The sequence below is a fragment of the Larimichthys crocea genome, chromosome XII (genome assembly GCF_000972845.2).
Source record: "Larimichthys crocea isolate SSNF chromosome XII, L_crocea_2.0, whole genome shotgun sequence".
Taxonomy (NCBI): Eukaryota; Metazoa; Chordata; class Actinopteri; family Sciaenidae; genus Larimichthys; species Larimichthys crocea.
In genome coordinates this window covers 20,361,000-20,381,218 of record NC_040022.1, presented here as the reverse complement: position 1 = coordinate 20,381,218, position 20,219 = coordinate 20,361,000, and the positions used below count along the sequence as shown (strand labels likewise).

Here is a 20,219-nt window from a genome sequence, read left to right as displayed (position 1 = left end):
CATTTACTGTTATTTGCTGTAATGTATCTCTGAGTAATGTCAGGTATGGTACTTAAATGTCAACAGGTGGTTGAGTAATGGTTGTAAATTAAACAGTATTTCAGAAGAGATTACAAGATGTTTGGGATCTTTCTGCTCTGAAACCGGGGACCTCTCTGAGTTTTCTGTATCTGTGTGACAGCTGGTCTGATGTTGGAGACTCTGTTGAAGTATGTTATCACTTGCAGGCTCTGTGCAGTCTTGATGCTCCACTAATGAGGCACAGTGTGTGTGTCCCACGTGAGAGACATCAGTGTTTTCCTGCACCAGCCTTCCTCATTAGCTGCCGGGGCTCCTGGGAGCTCAGATTCATACTGTGTCATACACTGTCACTGCATGTTGAGGCTGCACAGCGAGAGAGGTCTTGGTTTCTGTTTTTGGGTGACCATACAGCCAGGTCTCACACTGTACGGTTATCATGTTACCAACACATATCAACACTTTACTGTATGTGGCAGCAAGACAGTTTTACGCTTGGACGTCATAAGTTTGGCATGATCTCCGAAAACGTAATCAGGCTATTAATGACACATTACATACTAAATTTAGGACTTTTGGCAAATCTTGACACTGTTTTTTAGTTTTAGTCGCCTATAACTTTTCAACTCATTAGGAAAGACTTTCTCCCATGATGAGGTGTAGATGTGTAGATGTGAGAAACAAGTACTGGCTAACTCTGAGACAATAAGACTGTCTATCCTTACAGCATGCTGCTGATCATAAGCCATGAATGTTCCATTTACATTTACAACAGGTTGTGCGGATGTTAGATTTCAGCATAACAGTTATTTACTTTCTCACAATCAGATATTGTGAAACAATGTGTTTTGTTTAAGATGCAAATACTTTATTGTCTTTCTTTACATAACTGAATGATGCCAGAGTACAAAATCCTCATACAATCATAATACTTCCATATATTAAATAAATATTCTTGCACTTGCAAATAATTTTGGTCATAAAATGTCTGAATCTCTGCAGCAGCAGAGCAGATTTTAAACTAAATCTAAAAGCAGATACAGGTGTACCGACATCATGTCTGTTGCCTCTGCTGGGAGAGTAAATGTTGTATTCTGCTACATCTAGTGGTACAATATGTTAATCACAGTTTTTATACAACTGATGCAACTGAGTTATCTTTTAATAAAAACACAGGCAGTGTTAATAAGTTACACTGTGCATTGTACTGAATATATAAATATTGTTTCTTTGAGATTACTCTGTGATATTTTATAGTAAAAGTTTAGAAATGTTGATCTAGAAAAGCCGCTGTTTGTTGCTCCCTCTGGTGGTTTTCTGATCAGGATGACTCAAACAGCTTCATTCTTTCTTGGACTGAAAGGCCTTCTTTTAAACTCTGCAAACAAAACACACGTAAAATAAAGGAAAATAAGAGATTAAATGAAGTGAAGGGTGAAGTTCTTAATCTCTAGTTAGTACGACTGGACTCAAACACTTTAAAACATTTTCCATTTATGAACTGAGTTCCTTTTGATACAGGAACAAACTTTACCTTTGATCTCACTCCTCTGAGGGATGATTTCTCTGTTTTCTTCAGAAAAGCAGCATTATTTGTGTTTGTCACCGTGTCCTCTGAGAAAAAAAGAGGAAGCACAGAGATGGAAGAATTATTCACTTACTTCATGAGGAGATTGACAGAGGTGCAGTGCAGGTAAGGTTTTCTACAAAGCTAAGCTAATCAGCTGCTGGATGTTGCTTCGTATTGACTGTACAGACATGAGAATGGTATCAATCACTGAACCTTGATAACCTTTGCGAATAAGTATATTTCAAACTGCTCCTTTAAGGTTGATCTAAACATGAATTTAGTCAACAAAGTGCCGACAAAAGATGTCAGGCTTCACATTAAAAGCAGCACTATACAAAAACCAACTAAAGAAATGTTAAGCACTTCAATGTGTGTGAGGTCTCACACAACCTCCATTTTATAATGTACACAAAGCAGAAAGTGTCTCACTGGAGCTCTGTCCTGAAGCTCCTCTGCTTGGAGACCAAGTGGCAAACTTGAAATCTTCATAGAGTTTGTTGACACCATGACGGGGTTCATCCTGGATGTTTCCGTAGAGAGCTTTGAGCTTGTTCTGGGCATATATTTTGTCCTGTTACACGCACACAGACACACAGTTCAGTGTGAAATCACAGATCATGTTTTAGTTTTGGAAGATGCCCAGAAGTTTAAAGAGATTTCAGTACCATTCGAGCAATCTTCAAGTCTTCTCTGAGAGAAAGAGCTTCCTGTCTGAGAAACTGCATTTCTGCCTCCCTCGCTCGCAGAATCACCTGTAACGTAAAGTACAAGTGATGTACAAGTACATCCACACAGTATCGTGAAGTACTTATTATGGTTACACACATACTTTATATATTAGACAGAGACTTTAAGGAGAGTGTGGTGCAAAGACACTTACCTCCATCTCATAGAAGTCATTTACTTGAGGGGCAACATGTTTTCCATTTAGAGAGAAATGCAGCTCAGACATTTCATCTGTCTCCCTCTTAAAGGACGACAGGGGACAGAGAGACAAGTTACACTGATATGCAGCCGTACATTGTTCACGTCATCAACATGTTGAGTTTATACAGATGAAGAATACTCAGCTGTTGAGTCTGAAGCCCCTTTGTTAAAAGAAAATATTTATACCTGCTTCTTTTTGAGCTCCTGGTTTTCTTTTTGGTACTGCATCAAGGATTTCCTCTCTTCCTGTAGCTCATTGTTCAGGTGAGAGTTTTCCAGGCATTTCTGAGTGTGCTGAACCGACAACGCCTCAAGCTCCTTCTGCAGTAACTGCATCTCCTTCCTGCAGCAGCAAAGCAGAAGCACAGCTTATGTTGTACAGTGAAGTAAGTGAAGAAACGTTACTATGTGATAGATATTTGTTAGAATACCAATAATAACAAGTAAAGAAGCAATTATGAGATAAAAATAGATAGATAGTGACATGTGACATGTAATGTGAGTGTGAACGTGTTAGTCCTGTGATAAACTGGTGACCTGTCCATGAATAATGGATGGATTAGACACACATCTGTGTCTATGTCACTCTCTCAGTATCAGCCCTGTGGACGGCGGTCAGTGACACAGGTCATGACCTCAGCTGTCACACCTGCAGCTAATTGTCTTGTTAGTTAATTAGTTAGAGAGATATGCTGACAACGCTTTGTCTAAACATTAACTTCACTATCAATCCTCATTTGAACACTCACTCATGTTGGACGTGCAGTTGTTCAATGTCAGCATTCTCCTTGATGTGATGAGACAGTCGACTTTTCTCCAGCTCCTGTTTATGGGCTCTCCTCATTGCTACAATCGCTGCAGAAAGACACGACAACTTGTGTAACTGTTTGCCAGTTCAACCAGTCAGACCCTATGTTATTACAGGAATGTACTTTATGTGTCACAGCTAAACTAGAGCCCATTGTTATTTATATATCTCTATACATGATCTGATCTTCTTTACCTGCCATTGTGGCGGCTGTCTCGTTCTGCAGCTGCTGGTCTTTCTCCTTCAGAAGTGCTGCCACCTCCTTCTGATGCTGCTGCTGTAGATCACCTATCAGCTGCCGGTGCATTTCCTCCATAGCAAAGAAATCTTCATCACAGGATGCCTGAAATTTAGAAGAAAAGATAGGATAAGATAAGTAGAGAGAATCTATAGTTTTAGATAGTGGTTGTGTGTGCTAGCTCGTTATCTGATGGCAAACTCATAGAAAACTCTTTTAGCAGTGATAAACACTTCATATGTTTTGAAAGGTTGTAAGAAAACAGACAAACTGTACTATGTTCTTCACTGTTTTGTCTTAAGGAACAGTTCTCTTCCCACTCCAATCAATCTTGAACAGCTTAATAACGAAATCAAATGGAATTTAAGATTTACAGAACAAAGTTCATCTGTAAAAAAAGCTCCAAATGAGTAGAAGATACAGTAAGAGACGAAATCTTCCCTGAGTTTTGACTTTTCTTGACTATTAGTGGGACAAATAAAGGTAAAGTGTCTGATGAAGAAATAAAGTTTTTGTTACCTTAAGTTTTTCTAGGTCTTTCTGATGAGCCTCCCTCGTGGTTGCTGCATCACTTCCCACCATCTGGTTCCTGAGCTCCTCTTTTGTTTTTCTTTCCATCACAGTCTGGTCTGGTAGGAAGGAGGTACTCCCAGTGAAAGCAGGTGTGTCTGCACAGGTTTTAAACTGTTTCTCTTTGGAAACACACGACTTGGTGTAGTAACCATGCAAGTGTTTCATCTCCTCTTCATGGATCTGTTGTAGTTCCCTAATCTTCTCTTGAAACTCTGTTTCTAGTTTTTTCATCCGTTCCTCATGATAGTCCTGGGTTTTCCGGATGTCTTCAAGGAGTCTCTGGTTGCCAGCCTCTAGGGATGTTATCTTCTGCTCAGCACACTCTAGTTCATCTCTTAATACACTGTTGTCCTCCTGAAGCTGACATAAGGCATGATTAAAAGCCTCCTGCTCATCTTTTAATGTCATATCCTGCTGTTTGCACAAAGCTTGCAGTTTGTCCTGTAACACTTCACTTTGCTGCAGCTCCTGCTCTAAATCCAGTTGCAGCCTGACGGACAAATAAATCAACTTTGCCTGCTCCTGCATCCAGTTTAAGTCGGCTGCAGACGCACTTTCCCAGTTATCCTTCTCACTCCACTCTACTCCATTGTCATCAGAAATCTCCTTGCAGAGATGGTGTAAGCATCTCGCACGTCTTTGCAGCCGGGTTATAACTCTCTCTAACCACTCTGGTTTTCCCTCTGCCTCTTTGACACCGGGTTCATTCTTTTCAACTGGTTTTGTAGCTCCTTCTAAACCTCTGCTCTCCTCATAAGGATCTAACTCTGGTGGATTGATATCTGCCAGACGTTTCCTTTGATGCTCCACTTCTTTATTAATTCCTTGAGTCACACTCTCGTATTGCTGCTGAAACTTTAAGGAAGCATAAATGAGCTCTGCTTCAGTACAGACTTTACAGATTTCCCTTTCACTGTTGTCACATTCTTCTCTTTTTTCTGCTTTTAGGGCTATTCTTTGGGAGATTATGCTTTTGTATCTGTGTGCTGCATCCCCCTCATCCACTCTTGGTACTAAGGATAGTTGTGCAATGCCATGTTGGCTCTGAAGGACGGACACCATTTTTTCTACTACAAATAGTTCCCTCATTACACACCTCCCAACACTTTCCATGTCATCCTCTGAGGGTAATGTATTAGTGACTTTACTTTTAGCACTAACGTTGCTCTCAGCTCCAGCTAATCTCTCATCATTGAGGATCTTGTTCTCTCCTTTGCAGGCGTTATGTGACTCATGCTGTTGTCTCTCTGCGTCTTTCTCTCCTTGCTGAAGGCAGGCGGCAACAGTGGCTAGTTGCTTCTCAAAGTCTGTAATACTAATCGGGGTGGTCTGAAGCCTCTCTCTGCAGGCTTGTATGATGTTCAGTGCAACCCGAAACCTACCAACGAACATCCTGCAGCGGATTTCTGTCTCCTGGGCAAAGCGCTGGCTCTGCTTGGCCTGACTGTGAAGAAGCAGACTGAGGTGCTGAGCGGTGGCTCGGCTCCGAGTGATCTGAGAGCAAAGGTGGGGATCCTGGCAGGTGATGTGACTTTGGTGTTCCTCCAGTCTTTGCATAATGTCCCTTAACTTCTCCTCTGTTACATAAAGTTTGGTTTCAAGCATGTGGATCACAGACAGAAACCTTTCTGGGTCATCTCCTGCAGCGACCATGCTGTGATATGATGAGTCAATCGAGTGAGAATGGCTGCTTGTAGGTTCAACGGCATTTGAGCTCTTAAATAACTGACCACTGTCTGTTGCTTTTGACCCGCTGACATCGACAGTGAGAAGACCACTTGTCTGTTGTTGCCTCTCATTTTGCTGAGCAGGCTCTGAGGATTCATCCTCCAGCCGAGAAGAGGCACAGGTGCAAACTTTCAACACTTCATTCAGCTTCACTTCTGTCTCCTCCAGGCTGTTCCCTAAGACCTCCATCTTCAGCAAAACCTCACTCAGCTCTTGCTCCTTCCTGTCCAGGAGTCTCTCGTAGCCTTCTCGGATGTCCTGTGTTTCACACTCCTTTTGCTGCACCTTCCCTAAGGCGAGCTGCAGTTCCTCGCACACTCTCTCGTACGAGTGCTCCAGATTGTAGTAGTGTGTCTCATCTGTTTTCAAGCGGCTTTGCAGCCTGCTCACCTCTCCATCTGCCTCAAACAACTGATTCTGCAGCTCTTGACAGCGCCGGTCGAGCTGCTCTCTGTCCTCTTGAAGTTTCTTCACAGCAGATACTGTACATGCTAGCTCCTCTTGAAGCTGTTGTTGAGCCTCCTCGATTTCCCTGGTCCAGGTTTGAGTCTTATTCAAGCTCCCCACCTGCTCTTCAGCCCTGTCCAGTCTCTCCTGAAGATCTTGCGCGTGTTGTTCTGCCTGTGCCAGGCTAGCAGCAAAGCTCCTCCGCTCTCTGTCCTGACTTGCTTGAAGAAGCATGAGGTGCTTCTCCAGGCGAACGTCCTTGTCAGCCTGTGCTTTTTCATTAGCATGAAGTTGAGTTGTCACCTCTTGGAGGTTTTTCTGCAAGCGATCAGCCTCCTGCTGGAGAAGGTGGAAACTCTGCAGCTCCTGCTGCAGCTGTGTAAAGCAGGACTCGGCCTCCTTCCTCTGCTTCTCACTGACGCTCAACTGAGACTGCAGGGACGCCACACAACGCTCCCACTCCACCTGCAGCTCATGAAAACGCCGGCGATCTTGCTCCAGATGGGCTTGTGCAAATGCTGTGGCATCACCTGTGACCAGTAACTGAGCTTGTTGAGCCAAGAGATCTACTCTTCGCCGTAGTTCAGCTTCTCTGGCTTCCTCCTGAATCCTCTTTTGAGCCTCTAGCTCAGAGCGGAGGTCATGGTTAATCTTCTGCAGTTGCTGTAGAGCCAATGCTTGTTCTGAAGACGAGTCTGAAAAAATATCACTCTATAGAACAATATAGAGCTTTAATTAAAGACAAACTGAGGACTCCATAAGTAAATCTGAAGGCAAAACTGAATTCTCTTACAACTTATCTTGCCTTTTAATGATAGAGCAATGTGCATTTTCACAAAATGGTAGAGGGCATCACCTTTAAAACTGAATAAATTAGTGAATATTTATGTTTGAGTGCCATCTGTGTTATACCTGTGCATGAACACTTTCATTTGAACGCCTCTCTCGCTCTCGTTGTAGCTCATCGTGCAGATTTCTGTTTAACTGCTGGAGTCGAGACAATTCCTTCTGTGTTTGTTCCAGCTGTAGAGAAAACAGTTATTCATGTTTTTATGGATGCAGGTGATCAAACTCATAAACACATTTATGCACTTCTAATATAACATTCCTTAGAAAATGGGGTTGTTTTATATTTCCTGTTTGTGACAATGGATTAGTTTGACATGGCAGAAGAAAATTAACCTCACACATGATCTCACCTCTTTGACAAGTTGCCCAGTTTGTCGCTCACAGGACTGTTTTTCCGTCGCTTTCGTGCACTCATAGCTGGTGTTTTTTGTTACTCGTTGTTCTTCACTTGCTTTAATTTGCTGCTCTGTTTCACTCTGCATGTTTGGATGTTCATCACAGCACTCTTCATTTGACTGCATTGTTGTGGAAGTCAAGCTGTCACTTCCAGCTCCTTCAACGCACGACAATGCATCTGTCACACCTGGTGCACAAAGTTATACACAGAAATAAATTTGTCACAATGTGATATGTACACATGAAGAATAACTAGGTTGAGTGGTAGAGCAGGTTGTCTATTAATCGAAGGGATTCTAGTCTGAATTCTGATTAAGATTATTTTTGTTTGCCAGCCGTTGCTACTGTGAGTCATTTGACCGTTTTTTAAGATTTTCTTTATACAGTGTTATGTAACAATATGTAGGTATGTATGAGTCTCATTGTGACTGTTCTCTGGTGGATCACATTTAAATTCAAATGATTCAAATATGATTTAATTTGTCTGTGTGGCTCCAACAAGAAACTTACACTGTAGATATGAAGTGCCTTCATCCTCCTCCACCTGCCGTGTAGGACTGATGGGAGACAGAGCAGAGGGTGAGATGGGGGTGGACAGATGAGAGGAGGAGGAGATCATAGACAATGCCGAGCTTCCATCAGCAGATCTCTGCTCTCTCTCTGTCTGCAGTTCATTCTGCTGTGGATGTGTTTCTTCTGCACAGTCACTGGTTTTGTGCTCTTGCTGAAAACTATTTGGGTGTTCAGCTCTCTCCTCAGCTGACTGCGAGTCTGGTTGCTGTGATTCCTGATGAGTCGCCTGCTCTGGGAGGGAGCTGTGAGGAAAGAAACTTCTTTAGACTATACTACTCAAAGGGTAATGTCCTATCCACTAACAAGCATAAAATGCTCAATAAAACCTAAAGGCAGATTAATACATTGTATCTACAAATCTGACAGCAATCATGCAGAACTTAAAATACAACAACTCTATTTACCACGTGACGTCAGGGGTAAGACTTGGCCTCACATTCTTCAACACTGCTTGGACCCAGTTATGCTTCATCCCAGAGGTCATAGCACAGAGTGTGTAGACTCCATCTCTGGTCTGTGGAAAGAAAATTACTATTGATTACACAGCTCAAAGAGAACAGTAGTGGTTTCCAGTAGTATTTATGGTCATTAACATCTTGTCACAGTTTGTCTGTAATGTTGGATTACCACAATTTACCCTCAGTGTTGTGTAATATCAAAGACTTGACCACTTTCCTTTACATTTTTCTAATGTAGTATAATATGCTGTGAAGAAGAATTAGGTGTGCACAGAGTGGCGAGTAGGTACAGTACAGTGCAACACAATACAGTAACAAAACTGGAATACTGAAGGTTTTGTATCAGGTAAATGTGAAGGCATCCAAAACAAGACACAACAAGTTACAAGTTATAAGATACAAGTTAGTGCTAAATGTCAAACAACAAAAATACAGCAGTTCTGGAGTTACAAAATGCTTTGATTACACTTATTTTGGCAAAAGAGGAACATACTTTCAACTTTTGAAACTGCTGTGTCAGGTATTCCTTCAGCTTTTCCCAACAAATCATTGTGTGGGCAGGCAGATGTCAACAATATCATTTTTTACTGAAGTAATTGCTGGTAAGCATGTAGTAACACCAGGAAAGAGCAATAAGAGACAATAAGAGACACATACCCCCATAATAGTTTGTTAGAAAGTAAGTAAGTAAGCATCTTTACCTACAGGGTGAAACCTGACAAGTGATTGCAGAGGAATAAATATTTCACAAAATAAAGGGGGAAACATAAGAAGTGGGGTTGGCGGAGAACACATTTGACAAAAACGTGCTGTTACGACATAAAAGACGACATCACGCCTCTAACAGAGGAACCCATGAAAAAGCCAGAGGCGCTACAGCAAGTTATGAAACGTTTTGACGTTATGGAGATTTCTTCATGTGGATCCCTACTCCACACATACGTTTAACAAAATAAAGATTTTGTGAGTGACAACAAACTAAAATAAACCGCTTCTAATTTGCCTTCACAAAGATCATCCACACCAAACAGTCTGCGAACTCAAACAATCCTGGTAGAGAAGCCAAAATGATCACAGTCACAAATGAGCTGCTTTTATATTGTTTTCCAGCTTGACTAAAAAACAACAACATTGCTTAAAGACCCCTTATTGGTTAGACACTGCCACATACTATTACTGCAGTATGAATCTGGATCTCGAGAACAGAATGAACTTCTCCCATGAAGGAGCAATGCAGTGCAACAGAGAGTTCAACAGAATCAGCGAGACAGTGTTTGATAAGACAGATAATAATGCACAGAAGAGACAACGGCCTGTAAATAAAATATGGTGAATAGCACTGACCCGAAGATGTGGCATGCTGCCAGTAACCAACAAGAAACCAGACAACCCCTACCACTCACTGACTGACTATATGAGTCAGTTCCCATCGACTGTGCAAGAAGATACAGAACTGTTAATATAGATACGTAAGTCCAGCATCAGCAGTCATTCATAAATATGAAAAAGTAAAACTAAAAGTACCTGTTTCTTTACTTTGTTGCAATCATGATGACATTCAGCAGTGGAGCTGCTGGTTTTCATTTTCTCAGCATTATCACCACAATGCTGTTCTTTGTTATCCCTTTAATGATCAAAACATAAATAGAATAATTTGTTATCTGTTATTACTGACTGCAGATTACAAACATGTATCATTATAGCACATTAATTATAGCAGAATAACAACACAGAGCGACCATAAAAAGAAAAATCCAGGAGCTTTTACGATTCCTAAAAAACAAACAAACTTAGAAACAAGAACAAACCTGATTTGCTTCTCAGATGAGGACAGCTGACCAGAACTCTGAGCTTTCTTTTCTGTGGTTTGTCCTTTTTTAACTTGTGAACTTGAAACTGCATCTAAATCTGTTCCAGAGTCAGTAAAGAAACAACAGCTTATTTTATTATATGTATTATAATTTCTTAGGAAAACTTCAGAGATTAGAAATAGAAGAAAAAACGAATAAATTGCGTAATAATAAAGATCTGATTTTTTTGAAACAAGTAAATATCCTTAAGAACTTCACATAAATTAAACAAAAACAAATTTACCGTCTGCAGTGGATCTCTGATCGAGTCTGCTGAGAGAGTGACTGTTTCTCATGAATGAAGCAGCGGTGAGAGAGGATGGGTGGAGGGACGAGAAGCTCTGGCTGCTGCAGAGGCGGAGAGCCGGTCTGGTTTGGCGAGACGTTTGTCTGGTACCCTGTTGCCCAACGCAGCCCTGGCGGCTGATGCTGCCTATTTTCAAAGTGCCACCAACCTTACTGCCAGTAGCAGTGGAGTCAGTCCCTCTGCTGCTGTTACTTCTTCCATGACTAACACTGGTTTTAGATGTACTGTTGCCAGCCTGTTTAGCTCCACGAGATACAGGTACTGTTGATGCTGCTAGTTCCTTTGGGAGAAAAATAGAAAAATACTAAACAGTGATTGTATTGGGGGGGAAAGTTTCAAAAATATTTAGCTCTATATGGCTTTCAGAATTGCTCAGCCCCATCCCAACCTGGACTCTTTGACACATACAATCCAATTACCACTGGAGAGAACCTTTTAATCCTCACAAGAGCTCTTAATTTGCTTAAGTACCAACTGACCGGCGCTGTGATTGTAGACACACACACACACACACACACATACATACACACACACACACACACACACATTAAACTTAATCACACTTGAGCACCGGCTGGAAAGCCATCAGACCTAGCCGGTCTATTCCAGCCTCTGGAAATGCAACCCCCTCAAACTGCAGAGGCAATGAATCTGTGGCCGGACTACAAGACAGAGAAATCAATTAGAGGAGGCTCGAAGAGTCCTGACTTAGCAAGTTGTGCAGGTTGTAGCTACGCTGATTTGATCTTTGGCCACTGATGGTCACATGAATCAAACCAAATGCATGCAGAAACGCAAAAACATGCACCCTCTCTGAGGAAACTGTGTCCATGAATGAACAACAGATAGTCCAATAATTCAAGGACACTGGCTGAGCAGATGTGTAAAATTCAGCACACTTTTGCCTGCAAAATTTACATTTTCTCTGTTTACTTGTTGTGGTAGTTTGGTTTGTAAGTATGATTCAGTTTTACGACACTCAAAGGTATTTTGGGGATCTAATTTTCAGGACCTCACAGTTAATGATGAGCCAATTTCACAACTCAAAACAATTGTTAACAATACTCCAGTGTTGAAAATCATGAATAAAGATTTAACCTGTGCTCTTTATTGTCCTTTTTTGAGTGCCTCGTTTCTATTTTTTAAATAGTGCTCCATATTTCAATTTTCTAACACCGCAAATGTCGCCTAATCATGACTTTGTCATAGAACATTTCTCATTTTATTCTGTGCAGTAAATCTGCGTCTCTGAGAGGCTTCTTATTCAGACAGAATTCAATGCTTAAGGTCATAAAGCGACACTTACCTTCCCTCCTGTCTTCTGTGTAGGTTTTTTCGTCTTTGAGTTGACCAGGGCCTCAGGCCACCTGCTTTATAAGATTAAAACAGATAAGCATAAGCAAAGGTGCATTTTCAGAAAACTATTTTTATTTGGCTATATTCAAAGATGATTGCTGATATTTTTACTTGAAAGTGTTAAAATGTTAAAATGTAACCGTGCCATGTTTACTTGACCATGACTACCATGAATAACTGGTATATCCAAGTTAACGGAAATAGTATGTAGTAGTTTGCAAATATCTGTGTTAAGTGGGGAAGATCTTTACAGCTATTTTTCACATGAACACAAAATATTCTGTTTTGCTTTGTCTGTAACAGATGTGTAGTTTTTCTATACTGACACAATTATATAAGTGTAATTCAAGATAGATAAATAAATTATTACTTTATGATGCTAGGTGTTACAAAGGACAAGAGAATCAACTTAATAATTGAAGTATTATATTCAAGTTATTGACTATTTCTGTGGAACAATGCAACAAGATGTCCCTCAGATTAACTTAAATGCAATACAAAATTGTTACTGGTGGTCAAATAAGTGCTGAAACAAATTGTCTTGTTTTGTTATTTAGCTACTTATGACACTTGAGAAGCTGTGATTGCTTCAGAGGAGATGGAGGAGCATTTTACATGCAGTAAATCACTGCCAAGAGTGAACAGGATGGTGCCAGAATACATTAACATAATTTGGCAGCCGCTAAGTGTAATGTAGAGGCTGCATTCAGAGCAGGGATTAAATAACGTTTTAATATATACCACATTCATCTCTCTCACATCAAGACAGAGAAATCACTGCCAGAAAACTGATCACACGTAGAAACAGAAGGTACAAGGTCAATATTATTTTAGCAACCAGCAAAACACTGAACATACTTGCTGTTTCTTCTCATTATGATGCTACTCAGATACTTTGTTACTATTAAGATGTGTGTTATATTATGGTCACAACAATGTAATAATCAGTCTAATTTAGATAATAAACAGCTCCCTTACCTTTGCTTCTTGGACATCATTTTCAATAGAACAATGAAAAAACACTAAAGAGACTATTAAGATAAATGTGAGAACTCCTGGTTGATGATTTTATCCATCTGCAAAAGAGAGGCGGTGTACCTCTCAACAAACAAGAAACAAGTAGAACAAATCACGAATCACACACACACTCACAGACACATAATCCCATACAGAGTTGACAAACTCCATTAGAGTTTTGCAGGATTAGGCCAACAGCGTAACAGGATTACTACTCTGTAATTTTAGTGATCTTGACATATCTGCCTACAATGTCTAGACATTTCTATCAAGTTTTTATCAAGACACGCTATTTAACTTACATTGAGCACAATTTATAACAGTAGTGGAGATAAACACATGGACGCCAGCCTGTATTTAGTCTGCACACTGCGACACAGCTGTCACTGTGGATCTGTGAGCTGTGGCCTGACCTGAGCTACTTAAAAAACGACTTCTTAGATACATTACTTGCCTGAGTAAAAGCACTGCTTATACACCAGGAAATCAATTATCATGCATTTAGAGCTAAAGTGCTTGAACTAATTAATCATTTAAATGTGTGTGTTTCAAAGCAGAAAGTGAACAGTGGTAGACTGAAATATAAGTGAAATTGAAATTATTTAAATAATTAGTTTAAAGATAGATGTGTAAAAAATAAAAAAATATATATTGTAAGCTTGTGCCATGAGACAATTTTAAGTAGGTGTAACTGATATTATCAGGTAATTAACGTGTTTATGATGCTGTTAAACATTCAAATGTGACACACACTATACACTATATGTCTTTTTTAATTCCATATGAGCTTCACTGACATGAAAGTGAAATGTAAAAAGAAAACATCATGTTACATTACCTGTGTAACAACCTGCAAATGATAAATGATTATTCTTACTGTTTACATTAAATTTTTTGTTCTTTTAATATGTAAATATCATCTCTCACAGACGATCTACTCATGCTGTACACACTGTAGTATATACCTTGTGTACATAACACAACCTGCTGTATAAACTACATTTATTCCAGCATCCATTGTATCACCAGATCTTTATTCTGTCTACAAATGTTATTGTTATTTATATACTTACTTATATAGTTTTTATGTTTATGTTTACCTGTCAAGCTCCATGCTTTCATCTCATGTCTATATCTGCATGTACATTGAGAGCAACAAAGTGGACATAAAAAAGCAACAATTATTATTACTATTATAATAATTCAGAAGCTCTGATATATTCTGACCATTTATTGATTGATGTTCACTCTGAATGGTTGTTTCGTTTGCCAAATCTCGACCTAAATTCACTCTGAATGGTTGTTTCGTTTGCCAAATCTCGACCTAAATTAAACTTTACAAGTCAAAGACAGGTATTAAGCTCATTTTAATTTTACATGGTATGATTAAACTTGACTCCCTCTAGGTTTCTATTTTCCCACTTGACTTAAATGCAGCATGTGAAACATTCACGGCCGGTCAGAAAGTTTCGGCTGTCTCTGACATTAAAAAGTTTACTCTATCATAATTAAATGAATCAGCACATTGTAATAATCTTTAAGTCTTACCTTCACTCTCCTCTCCTCTCTGGAAACCCTGGCCGCTGATTGGCCGGCCTGTCACGTGACCGCACAGCTGATTTCTCTGTTTTGCTTTGACCGTTCATCATTTTCATGTTAGCCATTTCTGGCTTTAGCAGCCCGAGTAGCATAGCGATAGCATCGTCCGACTTTACGCGAGCTTCACCATGGCACAGGCGGCGCAGGCGGCGCAGGCAAACGTCTTCGACGCCACCAGCTCCCAGATCCAGGTGGAGCACGACAAGAAGCGCCGACAGTTTGTCATCAGACTAAACGGTGAGCTCTTTGCATTGGCGAGCTAACGTGGCTAACGTTAGCTCGGATGTTGGTGCCTTCTTGCTGCCTGTATCATCGCCGTCGTGCCTTTATTGATAACTTCAGCTGCCATTTCACACACAGAGGGATTATCTATGTCGTGTGCTCGCACTGTCACGTCTTTATTTAACATATTGTTTCATGCTGGGAGCCGAAAAAGACGACACAGCTTTCTTTCACTTGTAGCTTCAGCAGATTGACGAAAACATTTTCTTCATTCCTCCCCTGAGAGCAAACACGCAGCTGTCACCGACACCCACTCACAGAAGAACATTAGTTATTATTATTATTATTAATGAAGTTGAACAATCTCTACAAGTTAAAACATCAATCAAACTCCTTCATTAAACGTTCATTGTATTTTATCAGTCATGGGTTGTTGCATTTGTTTTCATTGACTCTAGTTATTTTTGGCTTTGTTTATTATGTTTTAAATTCTGATCATGTCATATTTAATGTTAAATGGAGATTATTCATGATCTTGTGTATTACAGCTGTGTGAGATTAGAGGAAAAATTGGAAGTCATCGACTCTTGAGTTGATCTGTCTCTCTTCACCCACTTACATCATCGTTTCCCACTGGTTCTTCTTGTACCTGACTAGATTGTTATTTCCTTGAAGTTACAGGCCATCACATGGTGTCAAACCAGTAACTCTTGTTTTGAGGTCAAATAACTCATGCCATGTTATATTGAGCAGCCGTGTTGACTGCAACATGATCAATGACTTTGTGTCCTGCTTTAGTTAATGTAAATGGTAAATGAACCGTACTTATACAATGCCCCTCTAGTCTTCTGACCACTCAAAGCGCTTTTACACTACAAATCTCATTCACCCATTCACACACTGATGGCATTGGCTTCTATCTGATCGTCAGCTTTAGGAGTTAACCATTTATACACATTTGCAGTCTTCGGGAGCAATTTGGGGTTCAGTATCTTGCCCACTTCGACATCCAGGGATTGATCGATCATCTGACCAGTGGACGACCCGCTCTACCTCCTGAGCCAAAGGCTCTCATTGTAGCATACGATTGTGTTGCATTTGTGAGGTAGATGGCGTGCTACAATGGTTTGTGTGTTTCCGTGGTCACAGTGATGAATTTTTGTGGTTCTCCTATATTAGGTTAGCCTTTAAACAGTAGTATTATCAGTCTCCCCTATGAAGGTGGTGTTAAGTTACAGGCAGGAAACTTTGTCTCTGTCTGCCCTCAGGATCTCATGATCGCGCAGTCCTGCTGTATGAATACGTCGGGAAGAAGACGGTAGATTTGCAACACACCGAAGTTCCAGATGCTTACAGAGGGAGAGGAATAGCCAAGCACCTGGCCAAGGTAAAACTCATAAAGTCTGGTTATTTTTGCATCAGTCAATCTTAAGAAAAGAGAATTTCTCATCTCAAGTTACATCTGAAGGTGCAATACACATGCAAATCAATAACCACAGCATCTAATAGATCAAATGTTGCCTCTTAAAACATTTAAGATGTGATTTCTATGCTTCTGTGATGGCAGGCAGCCATGGATTTTGTGGTGGAAGAGGATCTGAAAGCCCACTTGACCTGCTGGTACATTCAGAAATATGTCAAAGAGAATCCTCAGCCTCAGTACTTTGAACATATTTATCAATGACCACACATGGTGCTCTGACAGAGAAGAGAAGGAGAAAGAGACTCCCAGGGGATAAATACTGTGTGGCAGCATGCTTTGGAGTTGTAGGCTGATACACATCAAACAAAGGACCTTCCGGGCTCTGTTAACTGTCTGTCTGTTGACATTGAGTGACTCAACTGAACCTGTGGAAAAGACATCTATGAGCTGAGGATGGACGCTCACACCAGAAACAGGAAGTGAATCAGCTGGTCACATCTTGTAAAACCACAAGCAAATAAACTAACCAAAGCTGAAGCCCTGTTACCTCAGACAGTAACCTTCAGGATGTATACCTATCACTGACTCGAAGCGAGTGTAATGAGAGCAGATGTGAGTCAAATCTTGAATTGTCCTTCTTTGGACTCACTGGTTGTGAGCAGCGCTACAAGATGGTCGACCCAGACGTCCAGGATAGTTTGGACGGACAAAATGACGGCTTCACTGATGCTCAAACTGTGATGACTTTTATATTTCGACACCCTTTTTGATATTGCTTTGTTTTTCTATTTTTAACTTTGCTTTCACTCTTTTCCTTAAAGTAACAGTAGGGAACGTTGGAGAAACTAGCAGGAGACAGAAATCCCACTGACTTCCTTCCTTCTTCCAAAGCCACAACACCAAAATACATTTCCATGCACAGTAGGTGCAGAGTGTGCACAGGTAGACATTCAGGCTGAATGAAAACGATTGGCTGGGCTTATTCCTAGCCTGCGACACCCACTGATACCAGATTCATTACCTGCCATAACTTTAAGAAATTGTGTTTCTAGGGCTAAAATTCTACTTTAGTAGATTGTGAATGAAAATATCTAGTCGAACTAGCTTGTCAAGAGTTTTTCTATTGAGATGTAGACATAAATCTGGTGGGTAAAAGGTAATTTTTAATGTAATTTGAAGACATTTATGTTCCCAAACTTTAAATTTGGTCCCCACGTTACTATATCATACGTTCTACCCAGTAACAGAAATTTACTGCTTGTATTGGAGTCATAAATTAATTAGTCAAAGATGCAGGGACTTGTAAACCAAAGAACACAAACTGCAGATGTCTAACTCTGGAGATACAATAATAAACAAGCCTCAAGAGATCATTTTCATTTTTTTCCATCGTATGTGTTGAATATTGCAGACATGCATGTGATTAAAATGGGTCTAAAGCTTGTCACTGTATGTTGCAACACCTCAGTATAGCTTTGGATAAATATCTCTGTTCAAACCAGGATTTCAACAACAGTGCGGCTATATTTAGGGCATTTGCATTTTGTGGTGTCCGCTGACCTTTGTTCAGTCACTAATTTGTTCCATTAGCTACAAAGCTTCTTTCTTCAGCTCATGTCAAAATGCTAAAGGTCATCATAGAAGAAAACTGTTACTGTAAAATAAACTGTAGTTTCCCATTTTTGGCTCTTCGGGAGCTTCTGCTGTCGACAATCAAGTGTTGAGGAGAAAAATCCCTCAGGTTACTCAGCACACTTACTCTGGCAGGACGTACATCAACATGCAAGGCAGACACTCGTTCTGCTTTAATCACTTCAAGAGGTAACTGCAGGAAAACGTTCCCTTTGTAAAACTTTCCTTTAGGTGACACACCCATTGATAGGCTGAGGTGGTATTTCATTTTTTTGTGTTTTATATTTGTGGGGGTTTTTCTGGAAAGGAAGTTTTGAGCATGCGGCTCTACCAAATGCATCAAAATGTACCAATCCTTGTTATATTGTTTTGTGCTTGACACTTTTTTCCATTCTTGTTGTCTATAAATAAATAAATCAAGTACTCATCACATTATTAAAGTATGTATTTTCAGTAATACACGCAATCACATTCAACTTTAAAGAGAATATGTGAGATGTATTTGCACAAATATGTCTGGTGTTTGTTTCAGTATCTTGATGTCCACCTCAAAACAACATATTACATATCAGCAGAGTAGAGTACTACATGTACAGGAAATCAGAGGGCTACTTAAGGACATAAAACTTTAAACTATGTATGTATGTCTTCTCTTTAATGAACCCATACACCCCTCAACAAACAGCACAGAGAAGCTGTAACAGCTTTTCAAATACAGTTTTGTCACCATCTGGTGATGGTATTGTGAATGACATCGGTGCACACTGTAATTTAGTGCGCTGGGTCAGCAGAAAAAATATGCAGTAGTTTAATTTGTGTGCTGTGAACAACGCAGGGGTATAAACTTCTCAAACGGTTGAGACAGAGACAGAACATCTCCCAGGAGAGCCGATCTCACTTCACTGCAGTGCTGCAAACACACACACGGTACCGCAGTCAACACATTTATCCAGCTTCATATGAACTCAAAACAATTTATAAACTCTAATGGATGTTCAAAGTCCATTTCAATGAGCAAATGTCAGTCAATGAAAGCAATTTAGGGCCAAAGCTACCACTGCAGACACTGAAGTCATGCCCTCTGTATTATTTCTGGAGGTTTCAGCAACTTTCCCCGTGATACTTGGACAAAGACTGGGCATTGATATCGGTGCCTATTTAATATCTAACTTTGAGGAACGTCGACTAACTTGACCCTTTTTATTTGATTAAATATATCAAACTCTTTCAATGTACAACTGTTAAATAATACTCTGAAGTGACAGAATGGTTCTGGTTTGAGAAAAAAAGTAAACAATTGGACACCAATTTGGATACCTATCTTAAATATTTGACTGTTGGATGTTTATGATGGGAAATTAAATTCATGGTAAATATAACTGACCTGTTAGATTATGTGGTCAGGATGCACTGAAGAGACTCGTGACCTCAGTTAGACATAAATGCTTGGCTACAGGCCTGACTGCAACTTCTTCTCTTCATTTTAGATCAATCGACTGTTTTCATCTGTATATTAATAAATAAAACATGAATTCATCAACCGTTTACCTACAAATAAAGATGTTCTGTGTCCTCAAAAAGCAGGGAGTTGAAAGGGGTCAGCTATTATGATGCGCAGTAGCTACTGCATACTGTATTGTGTGTCCTTTGTTGCCTTGAGATCTCAGATTAATTATGTTGTTATCTCGGAGTCAGGAAAACAAAGTTTCATTATCTTGAGATCTTAAGAAAATGATCCCTTTATTTCGTTATAATAACATAAATAACTAATAACTAATAATAACTGACAAAGATAGGTCTGCCCTTTCGAGGGTATATATAGCTAATGGCACCATTTGATATTTAACATGACTTGGATGGGCCTGTTCTCTGAACAACACATTGTTGGAGGGTCTGTGCTGCACTGCCTTTGAATATTTAAAGTCCTGAATGGACCCTGGGCATGATTAAATCATAATTCAAAAATCACAGCTGCAGAGATCGGTTTGTTTTGCATTGATACGTGACTCCCTGCATGACGAGGCTCTTACAATAGTTGTCACAGTGGCGCAGTGTTTGGTTTCAGCTGGTCCCACATTCCTGAACGTAACCATTACAGTTGTTTCATCCAAAGCGCCTCGGGTTACGGCACGCGGACGGGTAGAGCATACCAGTGCACGGGGACACAGAAAGACAGGGCACGGGGCACAATATGGGTGAGTACCCGGAGGTGTACGGACGCACATTTT

General features: G+C 40.2%; 2 protein-coding genes and 1 long non-coding RNA gene across 3 annotated transcripts; 1 reads left to right on the top strand and 2 right to left on the bottom strand.

The window, feature by feature from the left end:
- Positions 1-921: 921 nt before the first annotated feature.
- LOC104930338 (golgin subfamily A member 4) lies at positions 922-14,798 on the bottom strand. Its single transcript, XM_027285185.1, has 18 exons — positions 14,664-14,798; positions 12,049-12,112; positions 10,680-11,022; positions 10,394-10,493; positions 10,110-10,209; positions 8,532-8,641; positions 8,065-8,369; positions 7,509-7,741; positions 7,222-7,332; positions 4,081-7,020; positions 3,519-3,666; positions 3,265-3,370; positions 2,702-2,858; positions 2,469-2,555; positions 2,254-2,340; positions 2,018-2,159; positions 1,553-1,632; positions 922-1,396 (listed from the first exon to the last, which is right to left on the bottom strand). Exons 3-18 carry the CDS (start codon positions 10,729-10,731, stop codon positions 1,340-1,342), a joined length of 4,815 nt encoding a protein of 1,604 aa, XP_027140986.1. The 5' UTR covers positions 10,732-11,022; positions 12,049-12,112; positions 14,664-14,798; the 3' UTR covers positions 922-1,339.
- natd1 (protein NATD1) lies at positions 14,719-18,268 on the top strand. The gene is made up of 3 exons (XM_010745100.3): positions 14,719-14,951; positions 16,205-16,323; positions 16,504-18,268. The coding sequence occupies exons 1-3, from the start codon at positions 14,843-14,845 to the stop codon at positions 16,618-16,620; spliced, it is 345 nt and encodes a 114-aa protein (XP_010743402.1). The 5' UTR covers positions 14,719-14,842; the 3' UTR covers positions 16,621-18,268.
- Positions 18,055-20,186, bottom strand: LOC113747069 (uncharacterized). The gene is made up of 2 exons (XR_003463311.1): positions 20,022-20,186; positions 18,055-18,901 (listed from the first exon to the last, which is right to left on the bottom strand). It is a non-coding gene; the product is annotated as an uncharacterized LOC113747069 (long non-coding RNA).
- Between the last annotated feature and the right edge of the window lie 33 nt (positions 20,187-20,219).

Bases quoted from the DNA above. Each gene is read 5' to 3' on its own strand.
- LOC104930338 (XM_027285185.1), bottom strand. From the start codon at position 10,731: ATGAGAAACAGTCACTCTCTCAGCAGACTCGATCAGAGATCCACTGCA. The intron at 2,859-3,264 runs GTGAGTGTTCAA...TTGCTGCTGCAG, and splicing joins CAACTGCACGTCCAACATGA to GAAGGAGATGCAGTTACTGC. The intron at 1,633-2,017 runs GTGAGACACTTT...TTTTTTTCTCAG, and splicing joins AGCTTCAGGACAGAGCTCCA to AGGACACGGTGACAAACACA.
- natd1 (XM_010745100.3), top strand. From the start codon at position 14,843: ATGGCACAGGCGGCGCAGGCGGCGCAGGCAAACGTCTTCGACGCCACC. The intron at 14,952-16,204 runs GTGAGCTCTTTG...GTCTGCCCTCAG, and splicing joins GTTTGTCATCAGACTAAACG to GATCTCATGATCGCGCAGTC. The intron at 16,324-16,503 runs GTAAAACTCATA...CTGTGATGGCAG, and splicing joins TAGCCAAGCACCTGGCCAAG to GCAGCCATGGATTTTGTGGT.